A 23,059-nucleotide genomic window follows, 5' to 3' on the forward strand; every position below is an offset into this window, starting at 1 on the left:
TGCTCATGCGGCTCAGATGGTAGCTAATCATGTCCTCTAATTTTAAAAACAGAATTGGGAAATGTATCAAAAAATGCAGCTTGTAATAAGAACAGAGGTGACAAGTTCTGTCCCTGGGACTAAATGACAAAGAAACGATTCACCTGCCCTTTTCTGTAAAACAGCCTTAACTGTCTTATTCTGCCCAAAAAGACATGTATTTAAGTGGAAGCTTAATCTGAAATCCATTTTGATCATTTCTTTGAGCGTCACCACAAAAGTAAAAGCTACTCTGACTATTTAATCACCCATTAGAAACCTTAAGAGGGCTGTGTTATAACGAGCCAGGGCGTACAGCAGGGTGAGTGTTGTAAGGCTATTTAAATTGTATGGTACCTATCTATCTTTAAACTGGCAGCTAAATGGAAGATTTAGATTTGAGAGTTCCTGGCTTCTGGTTCCCTGTCAGAAATAATTAAACTACATTTTAGGGAGGCTGTCGTAAGTAGTTTGCTTCACAAGTGTTTTTCACAGCTGAGAGTCTTTATTGCAGCTCTTGGGGCCTGGGAATCCAAACCACCTTATCTATCCATTATATGTGAATTATACATACATAACTTGGAGTCTGCACTGTCTTGTGTGCATGGGTGGTGGTTTGGGTGGGATCTCAGCTGGGTGGGAGATTAAACCCAAAATGCTCCCAGCATTCCTGTTCTGGGTTAACCTAAGATCTGTTTGTTTTACATCATGCAGTGCATATCCCTGGCCTGCATGTGCAAGACTGTTCCTTGGCAGCATGTTGTCTGAAAAATATTTCAGTCAAGATGTAAATGTCCCAAAGGGGTTTCTATCCCTTTGCATAGGAATGACTACACAGAGACTCCACTTTTCAGGAAGTAATTTTTTTCTCTCCTCATAATTTTTGAATGTACTCCATTATTCTAGTTTCACACCTTCAAATTACTCCAAGAAGGCTTCTGACTGTCACTCCAGATAGTTTTCTTTTATCTCTGTTTTTTTTTCTTTCATCACCAATCTGTGGATATCTGACCTACTATGAGCTGCCTTTCCATCTTACCCACAGGACACAGGACTGCATATCAGGACATCAAGGAGGTCTTGTACCTGTCTCAGAGTTCATATATACCTGTGGATCCATCACTTTACTTCCTTATGCCTTGTTTACTTTATCTACAAGGTGCTGCCCCTGAGTCAGGGAAACCCTTGGTATTCATACAGGCTGATGAAGGGAAGGATGAAGGGATTGAGAGCAACCCTGAGGAGAAGGGCTTGGGGGTGCAGCTGGGTGAATAGCTGGACATGAGCTGACAATATGTGCTCACAGCCCAGAAAGACAAACATATCCTGGGCTGCATCAGAAACAGTGTGGCCAGCAGGTCAAGGGAGGGGATTCTCCCCCTCTGCTCTTCTGAGACCTAACCTGTAGTGCTGCATCCAGATCTGGGATACCCAACAAAAGAAGGATGTGGACCTGTTGGAGCGAGTCCAGAGGAGGCCGCAAAGATAATCAGAGGGCTGAGGTAGCTCTGCTATGGTGACAGGCTGAGAGAGTTGGGGTTGTTCAGCATGGAGAATGGAAGGCTCTGGGGAGACCTTGTTGTGGCCTTTTTAGTACTTTAAGGCGGCTTATAAGAAAGACGGGGACAGACATTTCATAGAACCTAGTGATAAGACAAGAGGTAATTGTTGAAACTAAAAGAAGGTAGATTTACGTTAGATATGAGGGAGAATGTTTTTACAAAGAGGGTGGCGAAACACAGTCACAGGTTGCCCAGAGAGGTGATGAATGCTCCATCCCTGGAAACATTCAAGGTCAGGTTGGCTGGGGTTCTGAGCTACCTGGTCTAGTGGAAAGTGTCGCTGATTATGGAAATAGATGATCTTTAAAGGTCCCTTCCAACTCAAACTGTTCTATGATCCTATAAAATAACATTTTAACATCCATCTCAGCCAGAGTTATTAACATTCTCAAACCAAAGATAAACTATTAATTAAATAATAACAAAGTCCTCAAGATGTTCACATGGACTTTGGAGTCACAAGATGCCAAGTCCTCCAAAATGCCCATTTGCCTGGCCATCACTGGAGATACTTGTCTTCTGGAATTTCAGAGCTTCACAGTCAGCAGTAGAGGAAGTTATTCACAGTGCACATTGCTGGGCTCCAGGGTATCAGTGGTATTGCCATTTCAGAGATGGGACCCTGCAGGTCAAAGCTAGGGAACAGGGTATAACGAAGGTGTGAAGTGGCCGAGCTGACATCCCCTGGATTGCTTGGTAAACTGGAAGCAAGAAAAATTACATGAGATCAAAGTTCAACGCTTACGAATAAAAAATATAAACCAGTAACCAAAGAAGGGATTACAGCCCAAGACTAGAGTAGCCCTATGGTGAAAGAGTGCTGGGAAGCACTAGATACTACAGCAATATTTTTTGGAGTTTGGGTTTAAATACCAGTACTCTTAGACTTTCTTAAGGTATTTCTTCACAGCTTGCTGAAATTTTAGCAGCATAAATGAAACTTTCCATTTTTTCTCTGCTGTTTCCTTTATCCTCCCCCAGACTTTGTTCATCAAGTCAGCCAAGGGGGGACAATTTTTTTTTTCTTAATGCAGCTTTGTTGCTATATTAACCAACTTGCAGGTCCTGTGTGTTCATGTACCATCCTAACCAACCCATGCTCAGTTGCAGTGCTGTCTGGCAGTTGAGGAAAAGATTAGAAAACACACATGTCTGGGCTCCAGCCCTTTAGCAAGTCAATAATTGCCCATTCCTTATCTTCCTAACAAGTACTGTAGTATGATATTACCTCCCTCACATCTAGGGGCTGTGAAAATCTATGTCTTGATGCCTGATGCAGAGTAAAATGTTCTGACAGCAACTCAAGAGTCTTTCCTCAGTCATGCCTTTAGTGTTTGATAGTGTAATTTCTACTTCCTTCAAATAAAACTTACATTAGATTCTCTTACATCTCAGCAGCAAGTGGTATGTGCACATACTGTGTTTAAGTACCTAAGATACCCAAATGCTTTTTCCAGGTTGACTCTAAGTGATACAGACAAGTTCCTGAGTGCCTTAAGGCCCTTTGAACTCCAAAGTTCTTTCACTACAGACTTAAATATATAGGACTAAATGTTTGAGAGTGTTTGGAGAAATCCAAGACACTGCAGCAAAAGGAGTTCAACTGAAAACTGTTCAGCCACCCTGAGCTGTATAGGAGGTAGGAGCTAGATATTATTTTCATGTCACATTTGGAAAATCAGGTGTTTTCTAGACATTCAAAGTATTACTATCATTACTATCATAGTTACAGCTGTCCAAAGAACTCTCTGATCCTTGGAGACTGGAGGCCATTTCAGTGTAAGGGGCTGAAGACCTTGCAGCTCTCTGCTAGGGTGCAAAACTTTCCTCCTGGAGTTTACTGGGATGTTCCAGTCCTGTATCAGGAGCATATCAAAAGTCCCTGAACAGCCCAAGTGTCCTGTAAATGGTTATACTAATTAGCAAAAGACGAAAGGCAACTTAAGTAGGACTGAATTTCAGTCAGGTGTGATGTTAATGCAGGCTGAGTAGCTTTGAATATTTTATGTGCAGCCAGTGACACAGAGTAAATGTCTTGTATAATACCAGTCACCTCTCCACCACAAGCCTGGAGGTCCAAATCTTCAGTTAATACGCTCAGAGACCCAAAGAGAAGCACTGGAAATGGGCTGGTGTGTGAGATACTCATTCTGGGGGTGCACAGCTCAGGGAACAGAGAGAAAATGTGCTCTGCAGAGTACCACGGTACCCCTTTGTGCTTCCAGCTGAGTCCTGCTCAGCATTTCTTCTGTTCACATCTTCTCTCTGTGGCCCCAAGAGGAACTGTGTCCCTACCCTGTGAATTCTACAAAATGGCTCAGTCAAGCAGAAGGCTTGAGGCCAAAACATTTGGAAATTTAGAAGTACTGGGCAGAAGCCAGAGAGAAGGAAGAAGACTTGATAGGCTGAAATACTGTGAATTGCCTCTCTTACAACTGAGGAGAGGAGAGTGTAGTCAGGGTTTATTAGAGATCGAAAGTAGCAGTCAGTTGATGAGTCTGGAGAAGAAATAAATTCATTTCATTTCATCTGCAGTACAACACTGCATCAGTATTTGGGTTTTCTTTTTTCCCTTGAAATCAGTCCTATGGAGTAATGGTGGCAATGGACACTTTAACACCTGACTTGTGAGTGCCTCTTCTCCACCAAGTCTCTTTTTCTCCAGGCAAATACAGTGTAGGTGAAAACACAAAGTCTCCCAAATTCATACCAAGACTATGCCAGGTTTTAGACAAAAATCTAGTGCTAGGCAAAAACATTGTGCATGTCCTTATGCCCACTCGGGCTCACAAAGGGTGAGAAGGCCAGAACCCCTGAAAAGGCAAGGTCCTTTTTGGAGGTGAGTACCAAAATATCCAGCTATGACTCTGTGCTTTCATTAGCTCTGATAAACATGGGAACAAGCACCATCGTATCAATTCCAGTGCAGCTGCCTGACCAAAAAGGCATGGTGGTACCTCTGAGTGCCTGGGAGGGGATTTTTAATGGGGTGGTAAGAGAATAGGGACATAGCAGATGTGCAGACTCAGTAGAAATAGAAATATTCTATATTAATTTTGAAGAGAGAAGAAGGATTTTAATGAATCCCATCCCAGAACTGTGGGTTAACAAGCCATAAACAGACTTTGCCAGCACTTAACTTTAGGATCAGTATTTTATCAGTACATTGTTTCAACACTTATCCAAATTTTAATTAAATGTGACTTTTGTTCTGCTTATTGGAAGAGCCTTCCCCTTTGGATTTGGGGATCACAAAAGCTCAAGGAGTGCAAGAGAATTAGAAAGCAAATAGGAGGATCAATCACAGCAGACCCCTGCAATCCATGTCCATCTCGTTTTTGTAATATACTTATTAGATTCTTATTGTCAGGAAGGATTAGTGTTATGAGCTCCAGGAATTCCTTTCATTGCCCCGTAAGGCGAGGTAGTGAAGTGTGTCTGCTTTTCTTAACAATAACAGTCTGGATTTTCCCCCTCTCCCTTCTCTCCACCCATATCCCCTCCTCTCTCTTCTTTCCTCTCCCACAGAGATTTGTGCAGCGGACTGCGGAGGACATGGCATTTGTGTCGGAGGCACCTGCCGCTGTGAGGAGGGATGGATGGGCACAGCCTGTGATCAGCGAGCGTGTCACCCACGCTGCAATGAGCACGGGACATGCCGGGATGGCAAGTGTGAATGCAGCCCGGGCTGGAACGGAGAGCACTGCACTATTGGTAGGGAGAAAGAAAAACCGACTCCTTTTAAAAGAATAATTGATGATCAGGGAGGAGAGAAGACGCATGCTTAATTGAATATGTGTGACTTAGTGTAGCATGAGCACCTTTGTTCTTGAATTTCAAGTTCTGACATCATACATTTTCATGTGGGAACAAGGCAAAATGTCCTTTCATTTGTTGATGGCATAGCTATATATATTTTTTATTATCAGACAAGATGTACACCTATGTGGTGTTTGACAAGCCTTTAAATGTCAGCTAGAAGCTTTTAAAAACACCCCACTTTATCTCTCTTGAGAGGTCTTTCTGTGGCTTCCAAGACTCCTCTCTACTATGGTCACAACATTTTTAGAAACATGCATCTGATTTTAAGTTTTCTTTCTTTTTATTTGCTCCATTATTTGCACTGTCACTTTGCTTGCCAGTATAAAAGAGGAAACTGCAGTCACATGATTTCTGGCTGGTATTTAACTCTGTCTTGCTTATCCCTTGTCTGCTATGCTACCTTTCTAACCATTTCACTCGCCTCTCGCTTTGGTTCTTTATTTCTCATGTACCTGGCATTATTCATGAGCTCTCAGTGTCATGTCTATTATTATTATTATTAATAAGATGCCACCAATATGCCTAAATCATGCAAAGAAGTTCAGTTCTCACATTAAGCAATTTGCAGCATCATTAATGAACTGCCTCAGCTTCACCTTTCTCCTTCATCTCACTTAAATTCTTAATGCATTTTCCCTTCTTCCTTTTTTCTGACTTTTATGCATTCAGCCACTTCTGTCCCCATTCTGTAGTCATGCTATAAAATCAGTAACATTAAACTCCCCAGATACCTTTCATTACACGTTAATAGAAAACTAAATTAATGACTCCAGTTCTGTTCTCAATAATACCTGTGTGGACCTGAAAAAATTCAGTTGAATTTAGAAGAATTGTTCCAGAGTGAGAATTCTCCTCCAGTCATTTTATTTTAATCAGTTTCTTTTAAAGACAAGAAAATTTACCTCTATATTGCTTTCATTATGCCAAGATAGCTGAAAATCACACTACATCAAGACTAACCACTAGCAATACCTGGGCAAATGTCATTGTAGTTATTGTGTGGATTATCAGCTTAGTTATATGTAGACATCACTTACTTTGCTTGAACACCAGGTGCGTTTGCACACGCAAAGACAGACAGGAAATGAAGCCTGATCACAATATTTTAATTTCAGCATTAGGGTAATTGTACAAACCATATCCGTGGCTCAATTCTACTTCTCATTTATTTATGCTAATGTCACTCTATCACATTATGGTCTCCACATGTACCCTCCTAATCAAAAATATCTAGCTTTTAAAACTTCCTCTGTCTCATTAGTCATCATATTCTGCATTCTTTTCTATGTCCCTAGCAGCTTTCATTTCTTTTTGTGAGAAAGGGATTAAAAATCCCCCTTTCTTAAATTACTTTAAAATTAAGAAAGAAGTCCTGTGTTAATTGAAATCCTGGGTTTCTATAATGTTATTTTATAGCCTTTTATTCAAGCAAGTTATTTGGAAAGCAGCACATGATTCATGAAAGGGTTTTAAAAGAAAAAAAATAAGTTCAACAAAAGGCCCCAAATCCAGGGGACAATTTTATGTGAAAGTTATTTATGCAGAAAAAAAAAGTCTGATTCATACCCTCAGTGCCATTTTATCAGTTCTGCTGCAAAACCAAAATGCCATTAGTTTGGTATATGATATTTCTCCACATAGCTGATATGCTCAGACTGTTTTCCAACAAGCTTTTATCTTTCATGGTAATTAAATTTATTTGTAGTGTTCCTCACTCTAAGTATAAAGAATCCATGTTATCATGGGAAAGGTCAGCACTGCAATGCAGTCAGCATTGAGATTTTATTGGTGCACACTATCATTTCGTGTGCTACTACCTTCCTATTGCAGCACTGCCTTGGTTTAGGAATCATTCTTTGATACTTAGAGTGCTGGAGCAATTCTGTTTCTTTTCACTTTCCCCCCTCCTCATCTTCTTGCATGGTGATTGAGCAACAAATTTGTACATAGTCTCCTGCCTCTGAAGCTGTAAACACTATTTCCTCCAGAATATTTCATTGATGAATGTGTAGAATGTAAAGGAGATTTGGCAAAGTCATAAATATCCAAGAAAATTGAATAGCTTTAGCAGGAGTAATAAGCTAGTTATATTGGCACAGATGAAAGGACATTGACTTGGAATTACATTAAGTATGTGGAAAGCATTCCCCTTGTCCTTGTGTATTTTCCCTGCATGGCAACTTGTTCTGTTGATAATAATTCCGTATATGTCTATGTCATGGCCCGGTTTGCTTTAGCACTGACAAGCATAAAACCCCATTGCTGAAGTGATGCTTTACCAATATTGCCATGTGTGCAGGTAACATGGTAGAAATGGATGATACAAATAAGGGACACTCCTTCTGTTTCCTGTCAAGCATGTGTGAGAGTAAGAAATCCTTCTGTTTTGTAGGTCATAGGAGGCTCTTTATTATGGTGTACAAGGAACTCTGATCCTAGTGGATTAATTTTATTTGCTCCTACGAAGAGTCATGTCACCAAATGTACTAGCTTGATTGCTCACATTCAGAGACTTCATTAGAGGAACCCCAGTTAACTCCCAAGTAGGAAATTGATGCAGAAGCTTGCATTCATCATCCCAATTCAGCGAACTTAGTGCAGGAGAGTAGAGCACAAAGTTGATTATCTAACTGCAGGAATCCTGAAACCCAGTAGAAGGGTTTGGTTGATTTCTTAAAGGAACAAAACACACCATGACAACAGCCTCAATGCCAGACTCCCGTGACAGGCTCTCCAGCATATTCCAAATTCATCCACAGTTAGGAACATTGCAGGTTTTTTCTATTCTGGCCCAAACCACATCCAAGGAGCATGGTGAGTTTTAGGAGCATTGAGTTTAAAGGTGAAATAAACTCTCTTACTGTGGGCTCTGAAAGGCCAAATTATAGCTCAGCTCTGTGGTAGGCTGCTCTAAGGGTTTGATTCACAGAAAGCAGCACAGAAAATTTCATGGGTTTAATAAAGAATCATAGAATCACAGAATGGTTGGGCCTGGAAGGGACCTTAAAGATCATATAGTTTCAACACTCCTGCCATGGACAGGGAACATTCCACTGGGCAAGGTTGCTCAGATGGGGCATCCACAGTTTCTGTGGGCAACCTGCGCCAGTGTGTCACCACGCTTATATTAAAAAATTTCTTCCTAATACCCAATCTGAACCTACCCTCCTTCAGCTTAAGGCCATTCCTCCTTGTCCTATGACTACATGTTCTTGTGAAAAGTCCGTCTCCAGCCTTCTTGTAAACCCCATTTAGAACTTTAGAAATTTCCCAGGGCAGTAACAGCCTGCCCCCAAATTTGATAGAGTTGAGGATATTGCCTGGCTAGTGCCTCAGGTGCTGTGCATCTGTGGTGGTTTGAAACTCCCAAGAATCTAATTTCTAAGTTCAAGCCCCCCCTCCCACAGTTTGCCCCTGTGAGAGGGTTTAGTGATGGTATGGACTTGATATCTTTTTCACCCTGTGTGGAGAGTTTTCAGACAAAACACAACCATTCATTATTGGGGGAAGGGGAAAATATTTACAAATGATTATTTACACCCACATATATATTTACACTACATTAAATTTCTCCCGTTCTTCAATAAAAGTCCAAGAAGAAAAGAGAAAAGTCTTTCTGTCACTCCTCAGGCCACAGTTCCTTCATTTCAGTTTTTTGTGGCACTGGTTAGTGTCCTTCATTTTCCTGAGGCAGCAGATTTAAGTATGGCAGTCAGGATTTTTATTCTTACTTTGTGGAAATTTCAACCCTGAGCCCGAGCCTTCGGGGGATTTCCTTGTAGATCTTCACTCCTCTTGGGTTAGAACATTGAAGGCAGCTTTCAGTTCAGTCTTAGCAACGTTCTTTTGCTCTGTCTCAGCTCGACAGCTTGATAGAAACAGCAACAGCAGCAGCAGAGGGCACGGCCACCTCCTCCGCATTCCGTCCTGGCTCAGCTCTCAGGACAAACTCCGGGTTTTCAGCTCCTTTCTCCCTCTCTCTAGCTGCTGCTGCATTTCGGAACTCCCTAAGGGTTTGGAAGTCCACCCCTCCTCTTCAGAAAGTCTCTGGTTTTTGAGAAAATAATACAGTCTTACCTCAAACCAGCTCTGTTGAGTTTTCCTCCGTTTTGTTGCCAGCTCTCCCTCCTGCAGGAACATCTCTGCGTCTTTCAGCCGGCTTCACGTTATCTCGTTGCTGCTGGCTATCTTTTGGCTTTTAGCCATCGCTGTCTCTGTTCAGGGCTGCTCCACTGCCGCTTTCAGTGTCTTCTGCTGCTGCTGACAGTAAGGAAACTTTTCCAGCTCTTGATTATGGGACCCGGTCCAGCTTTGACACTATACCGGGTCTCCTGTAACCTCAGCTGAGGGCTGGGGGCCCTTGGCACCCAGAGGGGCTCACTGGCCCCCTGCCTCCTCGTGGCTCAGATCGTGGCTACCCACCTTCTAAACTATCTTCACCACCTTCTCTTCCGTTTCTGTAATTTCCGTAGGGCGCACGTGGACTATTGATTGGTCCAGTATTATCAGTGGGGCAAACCATTACTACCTCAGAGAAAAGGTTTTTCAAACCACCACAGCATCCCACCTTGGAGATGTAAGGGGAGAATTCACTCTGCCTACATGGGCATTGCACTGAGGTGGTCTCTAGTATGTGAATCTCTTTGTATGACATTTTACTCCCAGCAACCCTTAATTTTATGATTCATATAGGGTTATTTAGAAAAATGATGGCAGAGAGGGTTTCCCTGTGTGGTGGAGTTGGGATGTTCACCATTCTTGAACAGCCTGGACACAAGAACAAAGCTATCCCTGGAAGTTCAGTTGCTTCAGCTGAATACCTCAGGGTCTCTCTCCAAATAGTCAACAGCCTACCAGCAGGATTTCAAAGCACCTCAGTGCCTAATTCCCACTGATCTCCACAAAACCTACATGCTTAACTCCTTTAGAAAATCTGGTCCTGTCACGCATGGGTGATGTATGCAATAACAGTGCCCAGACAGACAGGCAGACAGCCTGTCCCACACAGGCTTCTGCTTATGGCACCGTCAGCCTAGGTTTTGTTTTACTTAGTGAAACTCTTATTTTTGAGAAATCTACCCCTTTAAAGTTCGCCTTTCATCATCCTTCTTGCATAAATAATCACACATGTTCTGAATAGCTGGGGTCGTAATCAGTGCCTCTCCCTTTCGGCTGGAGCAGCTGGAATCCAGACAAGGCACGGGTGGATCCTGATCTCTTCTCCTCAGCTTTCTAACACATCAATTGTGCCGTTTGAATAAAGCAACTCAGTCCGTGCATGGCCCAAGATAAAAATAAGCTCGCCAGTGTCTGGGGAAGGTTCTCACTACCTTGTAGATGTGGTGCTTAGGTACTTTAGTGGTGGACCTGGCATCTTCAGGTTAATGGTTGCACTCAATGATGTTAGAGGTCTTTTCCAACTTTAATTATTCTGTGATTCTACCCTCAGCCCAACAGAGCAGTCAGCACTCAGACATATGCACAGCAGAAGTTGAGCTGTGTTTGACCCTCTGGCACCCACCCTGCCTTTACTCTGGTTTGGATGGGTACCTTTGGGCAAGAGAATACCATGATTATAGCAGTCAGTGGAAAATACGTGCTTTCCGCTTTGTTCTGACATGATCTTGCATCAAACTGAAGGTAATCTGTCCTGAAGTAGTTTGGCAGCATATTTCACAGTAAATATTAAGCCCAGATGAACTTTAAAGACAGTCTTTTCTCCTGCCCCTGTTACATAAACTTCTTGTGCCATTCAGCAGTGGATGTCTGCTTTCTCCTCTCCTTCACATTTGTGTGATTTCAGTTGAGTTCCAGTGATTTCACTGAGGCTCTGTCCACTTCACACCATGGGAAAGATAAAGGGAAAAAGAATATTTGGAAAATGAAGAAGAGTGTGCTGAGGAGAAAGTCCTTCTCAAGGACCTGCCTGCAGCATCGCTCGCTTCTCTCTTCCTTTCCTCCCTCTCTGTGAGCCAAGGGAAATGCTCATGTTGTCCTTCCTAATGCATTCAGACAAAGCAAACCAAGTTAACTCAGGCTAACTTGGTGAAAAGAGAGGGCTTTCACACTGAAAAATGCTCACATAGCTCCTCCTGTAGCAGATCTGAAGTGGCTTCCAGGAGGAATATGGTGACATGTAGCTGAGTGTGGTGCTGCCTTTAGGTGCAGGGGACATCTTACAAAACTAGCTTTTTTTCTGAGCTCCTGCATAAATCCTCAGCATGTCCCCCATGCCCACAGGGTTTCCAAAAAAGTGTTGGTGGGGAACAAGATGATACTTTAATGCCAGAAGTATAACATGGGAATGAGCCTATATGGGTTTAAAAAAGATTCCTACTACCATGGAATACTTCCATAGAAAGCCCCATTATTTTTCAAATTACAAGAAAACATTGACACATAACTGACACATGGTACTGGCAGCTGCCTCCACTGCCATCAGCTGCACAATTCACAGGTTGAGCTGCTGTGGACATCAAAATCCAAGAGACACACTCCTAGGCTTTAGCCATCACCCAAGCAGATGGTGAGCTGTGCTTTCTGCATCACTCCCACTACACCAGGGGGATTAATTCACCTCCTTGCCAAGTCTCATAACTGCCCCATAATAGGTTAGCTCTGATCCTCCCATCCCTCCCTGCTTATGGACAGTAGTTCTTCAATGGATCCATTAGATTCACAGGATGGAAATTCCTGGAAGGGCTATGACCTCCCAGGTGGGCAGCCTGCCTGAATGAACCTGAAACAAAAAGCTCTTCAAAAGGTACCAGGACACAACTGAGAGATTGCAGGGAGCAGGCAAGAGAACAAGGGAAATTAAGTAGGTATTGAAAGAGAGAAATGCAAGACTCAGAGCCTCTTTTTTCTTAATAAAGACCAGCTGGTGTTAGGACAGAGAGTGCCGCCTGCTGGCATGCACCAGGACCCTCTAAGGTAGGGCTTCTGCTTATGTCTTTGCCACCAACTTTCTGTTTGATGCCAGAAAATCAATTAGAAGGTGGTTTTCCAAATTAATGTTCCATGGGAATTGGGCACGTGACTGCTCCCATGACATCTATAACTTTCTTTTTTACATTTTTTTTAGCCCTTCTTGGAATGAGTTTATTAATACTTGCCTATCTGATAGAGCTTCCATGAGGTTAATTTAATATTTGTAAAGTAATTTGATCTGGGGCTAGAGGATGCTGTATAAATGCAACGTATTACCATTACAAAGATCCAGGGAAAAGCCTCTCCCAGCCTGATAACGTCACAGAACTGTGCCTCTTTGTGTGGAAAAATATAAGACAATCAGGTGAGGTGGAGCACATTCAAATGACTCTGCCTTTCCTGATAAAAACCAAAGCAGTCAGAAAAATGGAGGTAGACTTGCAGATGAGCAGAGCATTCTGATATATATACATATACACCTATATATATATATTTATATAAAAACACATCTATGTATATATATAACTTTCCTGTTTCTCTTCCTGATTTTAATGAGCAAAGATGACTGGATGCCTAAACACAGCCTTTTCAAGCCTTTTGACTGAGGAGCACTGCGCTCCACCGTTCTTCCTTTTTTTTTCTCCTCATAATCAAGGTTTTTCTTTTCATATCACAGCAAACTCTGCCTTTCTAGCACCTGCACAGTCTCATAGTAAGCTGCAATGCACTTATTCAATCCTACCTTAAATGTCCTGTCTTTTATCTCCCAAGCTCACTATCTGGATAAGGTAGTGAAAGGTATGCTCTTCCTTCCTATTTTTCCTATTGTCTTTGTGTTTCTTTTTAAAAAAATGCACTGTGAACATGATGTGTTGAGGTTGCATCTCTTCCTCATTATCACCAAAGTGCTCCCTAATGTCTGGAAGGGTGAATTTTCCAGTCATTTAGGTAGGAAATACCTCTGTAAGTGCTGTGACCCTGTGTTAACATCGTATCAGTGTTCCTACCCATTCCCTTGTCCCTGCCCTCCCCTCCAAATCATCTCTTGTCTTCACCCTTCCTACTCAGGTAAGACAAGTCAGTAGGAAACAAAAGTGTCTGTGAATACAAAAGGAGCCCGTATAGTAATGTGTTTTAATTAAATGTCTATGGTCTGTTTTGTAACACAGGTGAGTGCACTTTCTGTGTGGATTCCTCACGTTTTTGATCCATGACTTCCAAGTCTTACGTGGGAACTTAAACTAATGATATATTGTTGTTTTGGTTTTTTTCCTGAAAAAAAATGTTATGACCTCAAAGCCTCTGGTTGCATAAATCTGAAATTAATAATGTTACATTAATGTACAGTACAACAAAATCCAACCTTAGCTCCAATTTGTAAGTGTAAAGCAAGTCTGGGGCCCAGGTCTTTCTTCGAAAAAGAAGTAAAGGAACTGAACTGTTAAAGAACAGAGATCATCTGCTATCTTTAAAAAAATGCAGTTCTTTATTAATCAGAACAATGAGCTAAATTAATTTAGGAGTTTTTAATAGAAATAGGCATTTCCAAAATGCACTTAGTTTTTGAAAAATATTGAAATGGCATGCATATGGTTAAATACAACAATCTGACAATAAACATGATTGAATTGGACACAAATATCTTTCTACATGACTGAATTGACACTAAGAGCAACACAGTGCTGAAACCACGCAGCATCATATGTTTGCTGGTTAAACAAACTAAAAAAATTAGGTTGAACAAATCCATTTTTTCTGTAGTATTACCCTCCTTTTCAGGTTTTGAACAATCAGATATAGCAACTGTGAGAGCCTGATGATGAAGAACAGATATGCCTAAATACTGGCCCAGTGAACAGTTAAAATGAAGTCTCTACCTTATAGAGCTTGTGTGGTGTGACAAGAAACATGGTTGCCCTACTGACTTCACTTCTCGGGATGAATTTACGATTTAATGTTTCTCTATTTTTTTTCCATTAAGGCTTAAAAGCAGGTTCAGGTACAATTACAAACAGGTAAAAATCTTTGAACAGACAAATATTTATGATGAGGAAATATCCACAGTTTTAAGGCTTCCATCTTCAGTGTAGTGCAGCGGCTGGTAGCTGTCCTTGGACCCCTGTTTATAGATCAGTAGATTGTTCAGTGGTAGTTAGTTTTCTCTAATTGCTTTAGCACCAGTAAAATATCCTCAACTTTATTCATATTAGGAGGAAAAAGTACATCTTCTGTCTTAGATCGAGCAAAGAGGGTCACTTGTTGTGCCCTTATGAAGTAATAGGTGGCGTTCTCAGAGGAAGATGTGGATCACCACTAGGGAGTGCAATTAGAACCTCCTGTTAATATTTCACATCTCAGTGTTTTGCATTTCAGAACCCCAGGACTCCTTTTCATCTCAACCTGTATTGGAGAAGGTTGCATCAAAAGGTAGCAGATAAGCATTGAGGGGATAAAAAGATGAGAAGTCAACCTGCGGAGCCTGGACAAGAACCTTCAGTACAATTTGCCCATTCAGTGACTCAGTTTTTTAACTAAGTCTTCTATAGCTGTCATATTCCCTCTGGGAATATCCCCCTTTTTGACTCACCTTTATGCCCAAGAATAAAGACAAATTATATTTAGTGAGGATTTTGGTAGGTAACAGGTTAAGCAACATACTAAGAATAAAAGATTGTCTCTTGCCATGCATGGCTTATTTTGGAAAGATTAGCAATAGCTGAAACATTAAAAGTACATGTTTTTTTACTTGGCTAACTGCATGGTGTGCATTTTTCAAAACTAAATTACTCATGCCCTTTTGGCTTTCTTAATTATTAACATCTTTCTGGTTGAAATCCCTTCCCAGTAATCCTCTGTTGTCAAGGGTGAGCCTGATTTACTGCTGAATCTTTCCTAGAGCTTTACAATAAACCAGAAAGTCAGAAAAGATGCAGAATTGTTTCTAAATTGGAGGGCAAATTTCAATAGCAAACATCAGCATAATTAAACCAAGAAGCTCTAACAAGACTCAGAGTGGAGTCTTCTAAACTAAGGCCTAATTAACACTGCTAATGCTTAAAATGAACAGAGGTGCCTATTATTTTAATAATAATTCAAAGAGATGCTGATTTTAGAGAGACCTTCTTCATCCAGAATATCATTGGATCTGATGGTACATCAACAAAATTAATTTCTGTTGCTGAATATCAATTCTTACTCTTCAAAAATTAATATTAACCACATTAACACTGTAGTGAGGCATATAAACAGCTAGTCTGAAATGTAAAGTTGCTGAACAACATTTGAATTCAGAGATGGCTGCAAGGTAACTTCTTTGGGCTGCTCCTGAAGCTTGAGAGCAAGTGAGAACCTAAGGTCTGACCACAGTCAGTTCCCTCATTTGTACAATTAAAAACTGTAGGAGCTCTGGCAAGTAACTTTGTAACCTTCCTATTACAGAATGGATCTGATCAAGGATTTCTGGATTCCCACCATCACAAAATATCATTGTGATAGTTTCAGAGTTGCATGGGTCTGGGGACACTTTGCCAAATTTCTCATCATTTGCAGGAATCAGCTGATGCTTTGCTCCTCAGCCTCAGTCCTACAGAAGCTTCTGCAGATGTCTCTTACTTGTTATTGTTCTCTGAAGCTCCAGGTGCTTGCATCCTCACATGTTGCATTCAGCCATGTCCTACTCGTCTCAGAGCTCAACTGCTGTCTGTGGGACTTGCCAGGACATCCATCAGTGCTTTCCTACTGATAATAAATAGTCTTATCTTCTAAGTCCAATTTGAAGTGGCAGTGAGGTTTGTCTTGAAGAAAAATCCTACTGAACATTGTTTATAACTGGTCTAATTAGAGAAGGCTTTAACTGTAGAGATCATGAAGAGCAGATTATTTTACCAACAATCTTAAAAATGGCAGGATAACTTCTGCTGACAGTCTCCTTTGACTCTGATACCCTTTTCTTGTCTAGTTCAAAATTAGCCCACTTTTTATATTGCTTCCCTGGTCTGTTCTGTCTCTTGCATGGCAGTGTGAATGCCCTCCAGAATCATCATCTTTCAGCAGCAATTTCATGTGCTTAAATTGGAAACTCATATAAAGGGTTTCTTCCCCCTTTTCCCCAAAAAACCTATTCATATGTTTAATTCTCTTAGTCACTCAAGTACAGCTAACACCACAGACAGGAATAATGGATCATTAATGACTTCTAGCTATGAGAAATCAGAGCTGCAAGATTATGCTTGTGTAAATCTGTGAGGATTAAGCCATCCTGCTGTGTTGATATTCAGAAGCACTTTGGAAACAAGATGATCTTTTTGCTTTATTCCCCAGCATGGAGGAAAGGAGAGGATGTTTATTTGTATCGTCCTTTCATCAAGCACTTTAAAGTGCACTGTTTGTGGAATGAAGAATATTGTACCTTCTTGTCCCTGTAGTGTAAGTGATGGTCAAGTCTTTATGCAGTGAACCAGTCTAGAAATGGTATTACTTATAGGTCCATTCTCCTGGATATATTGGTTTACACATCTGTGTTGTCTTCTAACTTTCTGAAGGTCCAAGTCCTCTGTCAGCTGCTGTTCCTTTTTTTTTTTCTATTAATGGTTTACTTTCTCATTACTTCTTAAAACTGTCTACTCTCCTACTAAACCATGCCACTGGAGAGGTTCAATTTAGTCCTCACAGCACTGATAGTTTAAGGAACCTTCTAATGTAATGGTTAACATCTGAAAACTTTTATGTTCCTGTACCTGTGATGAACCATTTGTGTCATTAGGAAACAGTTCTTTCTGGCTCCTTGAAAGAGCCATTAGGAACCAGAGGTGACTGTCTCTTTAGCAGGAAAAGACAAACTTACTTGCTACACTTGAAAGATGCCAAGAGAGTACAGTATGAAGTTACAGGTGGGAGTTATCCTACTTTAGGTATCTACAGCATAAATGTTGATATCTCATCTAGTCACCCTGGATTGCCTTAATAGTCAAGAAAAGGAATAGATACTTTTGGAAGGCATAATCTCATGAGGTACTCACTCTCTTCTATCTCTCCTCTCCTGATTGATGCTTTTCCTCTTTTTGTCTGCTTTCTGAAATGCTTGGTTTACTTTCTCTGGGTCCAGATCAAGAAGATTCAGAGGAAAACCTGAAAGTCCATTCAAACACATTTAATGTAGACAATGAATTGCACGCACAATTCAAAGACACAGAACTGAAAGGGATCTCCTCAGTTAGAGTCCAGTCTTCTGTTAGCAAGGGCAACGACATTGTGTAAAACTTTATATAAATAATTTACCGAGCTCTATGGATAAATAAGTTAATCTTCTTCTCCTTAACACTCTACAGCAAGGCTACTCCAGAACTTCATTCCTTTGATCCTAGTAAATGTTTTTTTTTCTTTCTAATTTCCAGCTAGAAATTATTCATACTTGGTTTATGTCCAAGAGCCTGTTCTTATACCAGCATTATTCTCTTTACCTTAAAAAGCTGCTTTCCCTTCTCAATTTTTATCTGTTTCATGAAGTTGTGGAAAACGATCATACTCTTTTCAGGTTTTGCTGTGCTCTTCTCATTTCCTCAGATGCAGAAGGTGCCTCATTCAAACTATGTCACCCGTTTTCTGCCACTCCAGATTCCCTTTCTCCTGAACCTGGGAGAACAGAGCACATGCAGTTCTATATAAGCTCCTGGTTTTACAGTTTTTCCTTATATTTGCTGGACACTCGTCACAGAAAGCATTTGAAGATCATGGTGTCTTCAACTTCTCATCATTCAACTTGTTTTCATTCTCAATGCTCTCCTGTCCAGGTCAACACTACAGCACTTTTGCAAGGAGTTTTCTGCCCAGTCTCTTCAACTGTAGGATAGAAAAGAACTTTTTAGGGTGGGTTATAAAGAGTCCAAGCGGTGAAAACATGAGATGTGCTCAGTGGTGATGCACCAGCCAAGCTCTAATGGAGGCATACAGTATACACATAACATGCACAGTGAGATTTATTCTGAGTTTTTTAATCTTGACAAATTTAAACCATGGAGCAGGTTACCCAGGGAAGTTGTGGCTGCCCCATCCCTGGAAATGTTCAAGGACAGGCTGGATGGGGCTTTGAGCAACCTGGCCTCCTGGAAGGTGTCCCTGCCCATGGCAGAGAGGTTGGAACTAGATGACTGTTAAAGTCCATTCCAACCCAAACTGTTCCATGATTCTGTGATCCTCTGATTTATAGAGAGAGGGGGGAAAAGTCCTATCTCTACCACCAGGATGGTCCCATCCAGACTGAATTTATTTACTCCAAAATGGGATTACCTACCTAGCTAAGTAATTTTAGGAGGTTCTTTAATACAAGTCTTCCTTTGTCATTCTCCAAAACAGCTGAATGCTTTCAGTTTGTACTGAAAGTAGGTAAAGGGAACAAACACATAAATTAGCTCTACCATGGAAAAAACCAGATTAAATCATTAAAAGTTTGGCACTGTTGTAGGTAACTGAAGGCTGGATAATTGGAAAATTTCAAGTAGCCTTGCCTATAAAGAGCTCTTATGTAGTATATAAGTACTAGTATAGTGTATAAATACAAAAATGCACACACGGCAGCATGCTCACACGTACACACACATTATGTGCCCCATCCCAGAATACACATTTTAAAAGACTGAAAGGCTGAAAAGTATGTTTGTAAATACTGAAAAGTATGTTTGTAAATGAAAAATTTATTTAAGATCCTTTTAAAGGACTTTTCCCTACCACCTTTGTTCCTTTTTCCACTTAGTCCCTGAAAATCTGCCATTTGTTAGAAAAACAGTCCTAAAATATATTTTTTTTTTCCTGCTTACTGAATAAAGTTCTGTGAACTAAAAAAAGTTCGCTGAGAAACAGTTTTTTATTTTAAAGGCATTTCTGAACCCCATTTCCCCAGTGCAGGACACACGATGACATGGGGTACCCTACATGCTGTCTCACCACTTCATTGGGCAGACCCTCATGCATCATGTGATCAACCAGATGTTGAGAAAACGCACACCTCTTCATCCCGTGGTAACCCTTTAGGACGGGGTACGTGTGTGTCATTCACGCAGGTTCACAAACCTGTCTTACAAAGTTGGGGGCCTGAAAACACTCAAACTATGTGGCAGGATTGCTTAACACACATATAAATAGAGAGAGCATTAAAACAGGACTCAGGAAGACTGAATTGTGTTCCTGGTATAATCAGTCCTGCTGAGTGACCTTGACAGTCACTTCAGTCCCTTGTACTTCAGTTTCCTGAGCTGTTAAATGTCTCTCACATTTCAAATGGCTTCTTGGTAAAGATTTTTGAGCTCTGCAGATAAAAAGCCCCCAGAAGTGTATAAGCTAAGCAGCCTCCCTCACACCACTTTCCTATGGAAATTACTCTGCTTGTTTTCTTGAAGGGGTGTGGTGTAGGGGTAAGTATGGAAATCTCAGGAGGAGGTCATCAGATGAGAAAATCAAGCCCTAGTAAGCAGACTGGGAGTTTGGTGTTCATTCTCCCTAACTAATTTTTATCACCTATAAAAGAAATGCCTGCCTCTATGCTGGGGTCTCTGTAGTCACTGGGGAGAAATGGGTTCTTCCAGAGCACGTTTCAGCTCATCACCATGAGCATCCAACTCATTGCCATGGGACAATCTGTTTCTCTGCCTACTACAGAGAGTTGATGGTATCTCTGTTATAGATTAGTTCTAACTGGATGAGATGAATCCCACCCAAAATTACTACAGTAAAGAAACTGTCTCTTCCAGATATTTCCTGCATTCCCTTTCCAGCTGGCTTTGAATGCTTAGCAGTCTGAGAACTCAGTATGACTGAAAGCCAGCTGCTTTATTCCTCTGGGTTTTGAGAATTTTAACCCAAATGAATTTAGATAACCCCAAATCTTGGTCTTATGTAGCAAATGTTTTGAGAGACTCAGAGAGCAAAGCGCTGCCTTGCTTTTACAACCAATGAAGCAGGAAAATCTCAGTGCCTCTTCAAAACTTACAATTCCCTGAGTCCAATGAGTTGAGGCTATGCTGTGAGGACCTCCTGGGAGAGCCGGAAGCAGCAGCCCATTGAGTGGTCACCATAGCCTGATACCAAACTGGGTTTGTTCCAGGTGGGAAGACAACAAAATGGGAATGGAGAAATAAACTGAAGGCAAAGGGAAAAAACTGTTTAATTATCCCCTTTCCAGGCTCTGTTCCTTTGTCTTTCCAGTGCATTTGAACGTATGGCTGTTTGCCTTGCAGAGGGATGCCCTGGCTTGTGTAACGGCAATGGCAGATGCACTCTGGACATGAACGGCTGGCACTGTGTCTGCCAGCTGGGCTGGAGAGGAGCAGGCTGTGACACTTCCATGGAGACGGCATGCGGTGATGGGAAAGACAACGATGGAGGTAGGACATGAGCACATGTGATATGTCAGGCTTTGCAGAGCCTATAAACCTCTCACAGTGAACAGTCAGCTGGGCTTGATTCTGCAGGGCAGATTGTTTTTTGACAGCTGGTAGAAAACAGACAGCAAAGTCTGCCAGGCTGACTCAGCCAGAGTGGATTGGAATTCAAATTAAATAGGTTTGGACTTGGAGTGCCAGGACTGAAGAGGGACGTTTGTTTATCCTCAGATAAAGTCCATATACCAGAGAGCAGACAGAGGCTGTGCACCTGTCTTATCCCTCCACCCCAGCCTAGTGGCTCAGCAGTGACACAATGGGATCACCTCAGACAGTGAACATTCCTAACTGTTCAAACTTTGCCCTCACTGCCTGAGGTTTAATTAAGGCTCTCTGGTAGGTCACTACTGACTTGGGGAAACAGGGAGGCTTAGGTGACTGATCCCCATGCCCACAAGCCGTCCAATCCCTCTCAAACCATGTTTTATTGATTACTCTTCCATATGTAATGGTGTCAGGCATGTGAATAATAGCTCTGTGTAATGCAAACTTAATATTCAGAGTTATCTCATTACAAAGGAAACCATGGTGCAGTGTGAAGGTTTGAATTAGGGAGCAGGAGATGAGATATTAAATTTAAGGCATAAGGGAGACTGCATAATTTGTTTTGTTGTCACTCAGCAAAAGGCTTTGTAAACCACAAGTCTGGGCCAGGACCCAGATTGTGAAGAGGAGACTGCATTTTGCAAGCCTCTGTTTTATCATAGTCACAAGAACCATACAGTTAAAAAAAAAATGTAAAAATAGCCAAGCCAAGACCATGATTATCTGCTTCACAGCAACTGGGATTCTGATTGAATATTTAAAATACTTCTGCACATCTGGCACTGCAAATGGACCAAATTATCCCTTTAGAAAATATGGAAAGAATTGGAGAACCATGCAAAGGGTACACACTATAAAACGAAGATGGCTTTTTAGCTCATATGGAACTGAATATCACTGTACTCATCTTTCCTATTTACAGCTGACACAGGGCAGCAATAAAGTGCATTGCATCAGATGTGTAAAAATATGGTAAATAGACCCAAGTATAATCCCAGTTTCCACAGGAAAAAAATAACCAACAAAACCCCTGTGAAGTTTTTAGAAAGAGAGAGAGGGAAAGAGTAATCCAGCCTAACGTACAATTTAGACCACAACTGTATGATATCAAAAAGAGTATGACCAGACTTTGAGCAGGTTGGTGGACCACCATCTCCTCATCTCCTGGTTCAAGGGCTAACCTTGTTACCTGGGTTACCCTCACCTTGAAATGAGCTGCCTTGCTACCCTGCAGGACAGCAGATATAGACAGGAGAGACAAAAGGCATTGACATGTTTACAAGTTAGTGCACATCAGCTGCTAACTTGCATTTGGTGAACTTGTGTGGAGCAATGGTGTGCACAGAGAACAGAGCAAGGTTGTAACTTATTGCCTTGTGACAGCTTATTCATGTGTCAGAGCCCACAAATGAGTGTTGACTTTATTCTTGGCACACTCCTTAAAAAAAAGCAGGTACATGATGCACATTACAGATTACAGATAAACCATCATACACTATGCTTTTGATTTGCCTGTGTTACTGCTAAGGACTCTCCACAGCTGGGAAGTGGAACAGTGGAATACATTTACCTTATTGGCTTGATTTTTATACATTTTTATGAATCATTTGTATTTGTGAGCTCAAATCTAGAATTTCAACCTCTGAGATGTGGGGGCTTGAGCAGTTGTGAGGCACTTCTGTTTTGAAGCCTTAGTCCTTAGTTTGGCAGAGAGATTCAAATATAGTTACACATGGACTGATAAAGAAAAGCTTATTCTCTGCCTGTTTGCTAGGTTTTATGCTGATTTCTGTGGCAAGACAATTTGGAGATCTTTGTAGAACATCATAGCATAATTTAGGTTGGAAGGAATCTCCAGCAGTCATCAGTTCAACCTCCTGCTCAAGACAGTACTGATTACATCAGGTTGCTCACAGCAAATATTGAACACCTCCAAGGACAGAGATTCCAACTCTCTGGACAACCTACTCCAGTATATGGCCATCCTTATAGTAAATGTTTTTCTCCTAATACCTAATCATAATTTTCTGTGTTCCAGCTTAATGTTTGTTGCCTTTTGTCCAGCACCATCTGAGACATCCTAGAGTGCCCCAGATGGCTTCTGGCTTCCCCTTTACAACAGCTTGGTTCTCTGATAGAACATACATATGTTTTATGTGTGACACCTCCCTTTGAATCTCTCAGATATCCAAAGGCAACTCAAATGACACTAGGCAGCTGTGTTTAGAAGCAGAACTGAGTCTGTATTTG

General features: G+C 41.3%; 1 protein-coding gene across 1 annotated transcript in view; it reads left to right on the forward strand.

Moving 5' to 3' along the window:
• Window positions 1-23,059, forward strand: part of TENM4 (teneurin transmembrane protein 4) — a 603,620-nt gene that overhangs the window by 468,467 nt on the left and 112,094 nt on the right. The window contains exons 15-17 of the mRNA XM_017829261.1: window positions 5,109-5,294; window positions 13,104-13,130; window positions 20,561-20,707. Coding sequence (XP_017684750.1) covers window positions 5,109-5,294; window positions 13,104-13,130; window positions 20,561-20,707 — 360 coding nt within the window. The remainder of the gene's footprint in view (window positions 1-5,108; window positions 5,295-13,103; window positions 13,131-20,560; window positions 20,708-23,059) is intronic.

Source organism: Lepidothrix coronata, unplaced genomic scaffold, assembly GCF_001604755.1.
Source record: "Lepidothrix coronata isolate B3197 unplaced genomic scaffold, Lepidothrix_coronata-1.0 Scaffold161, whole genome shotgun sequence".
Lineage (NCBI taxonomy): Eukaryota > Metazoa > Chordata > Aves > Passeriformes > Pipridae > Lepidothrix > Lepidothrix coronata.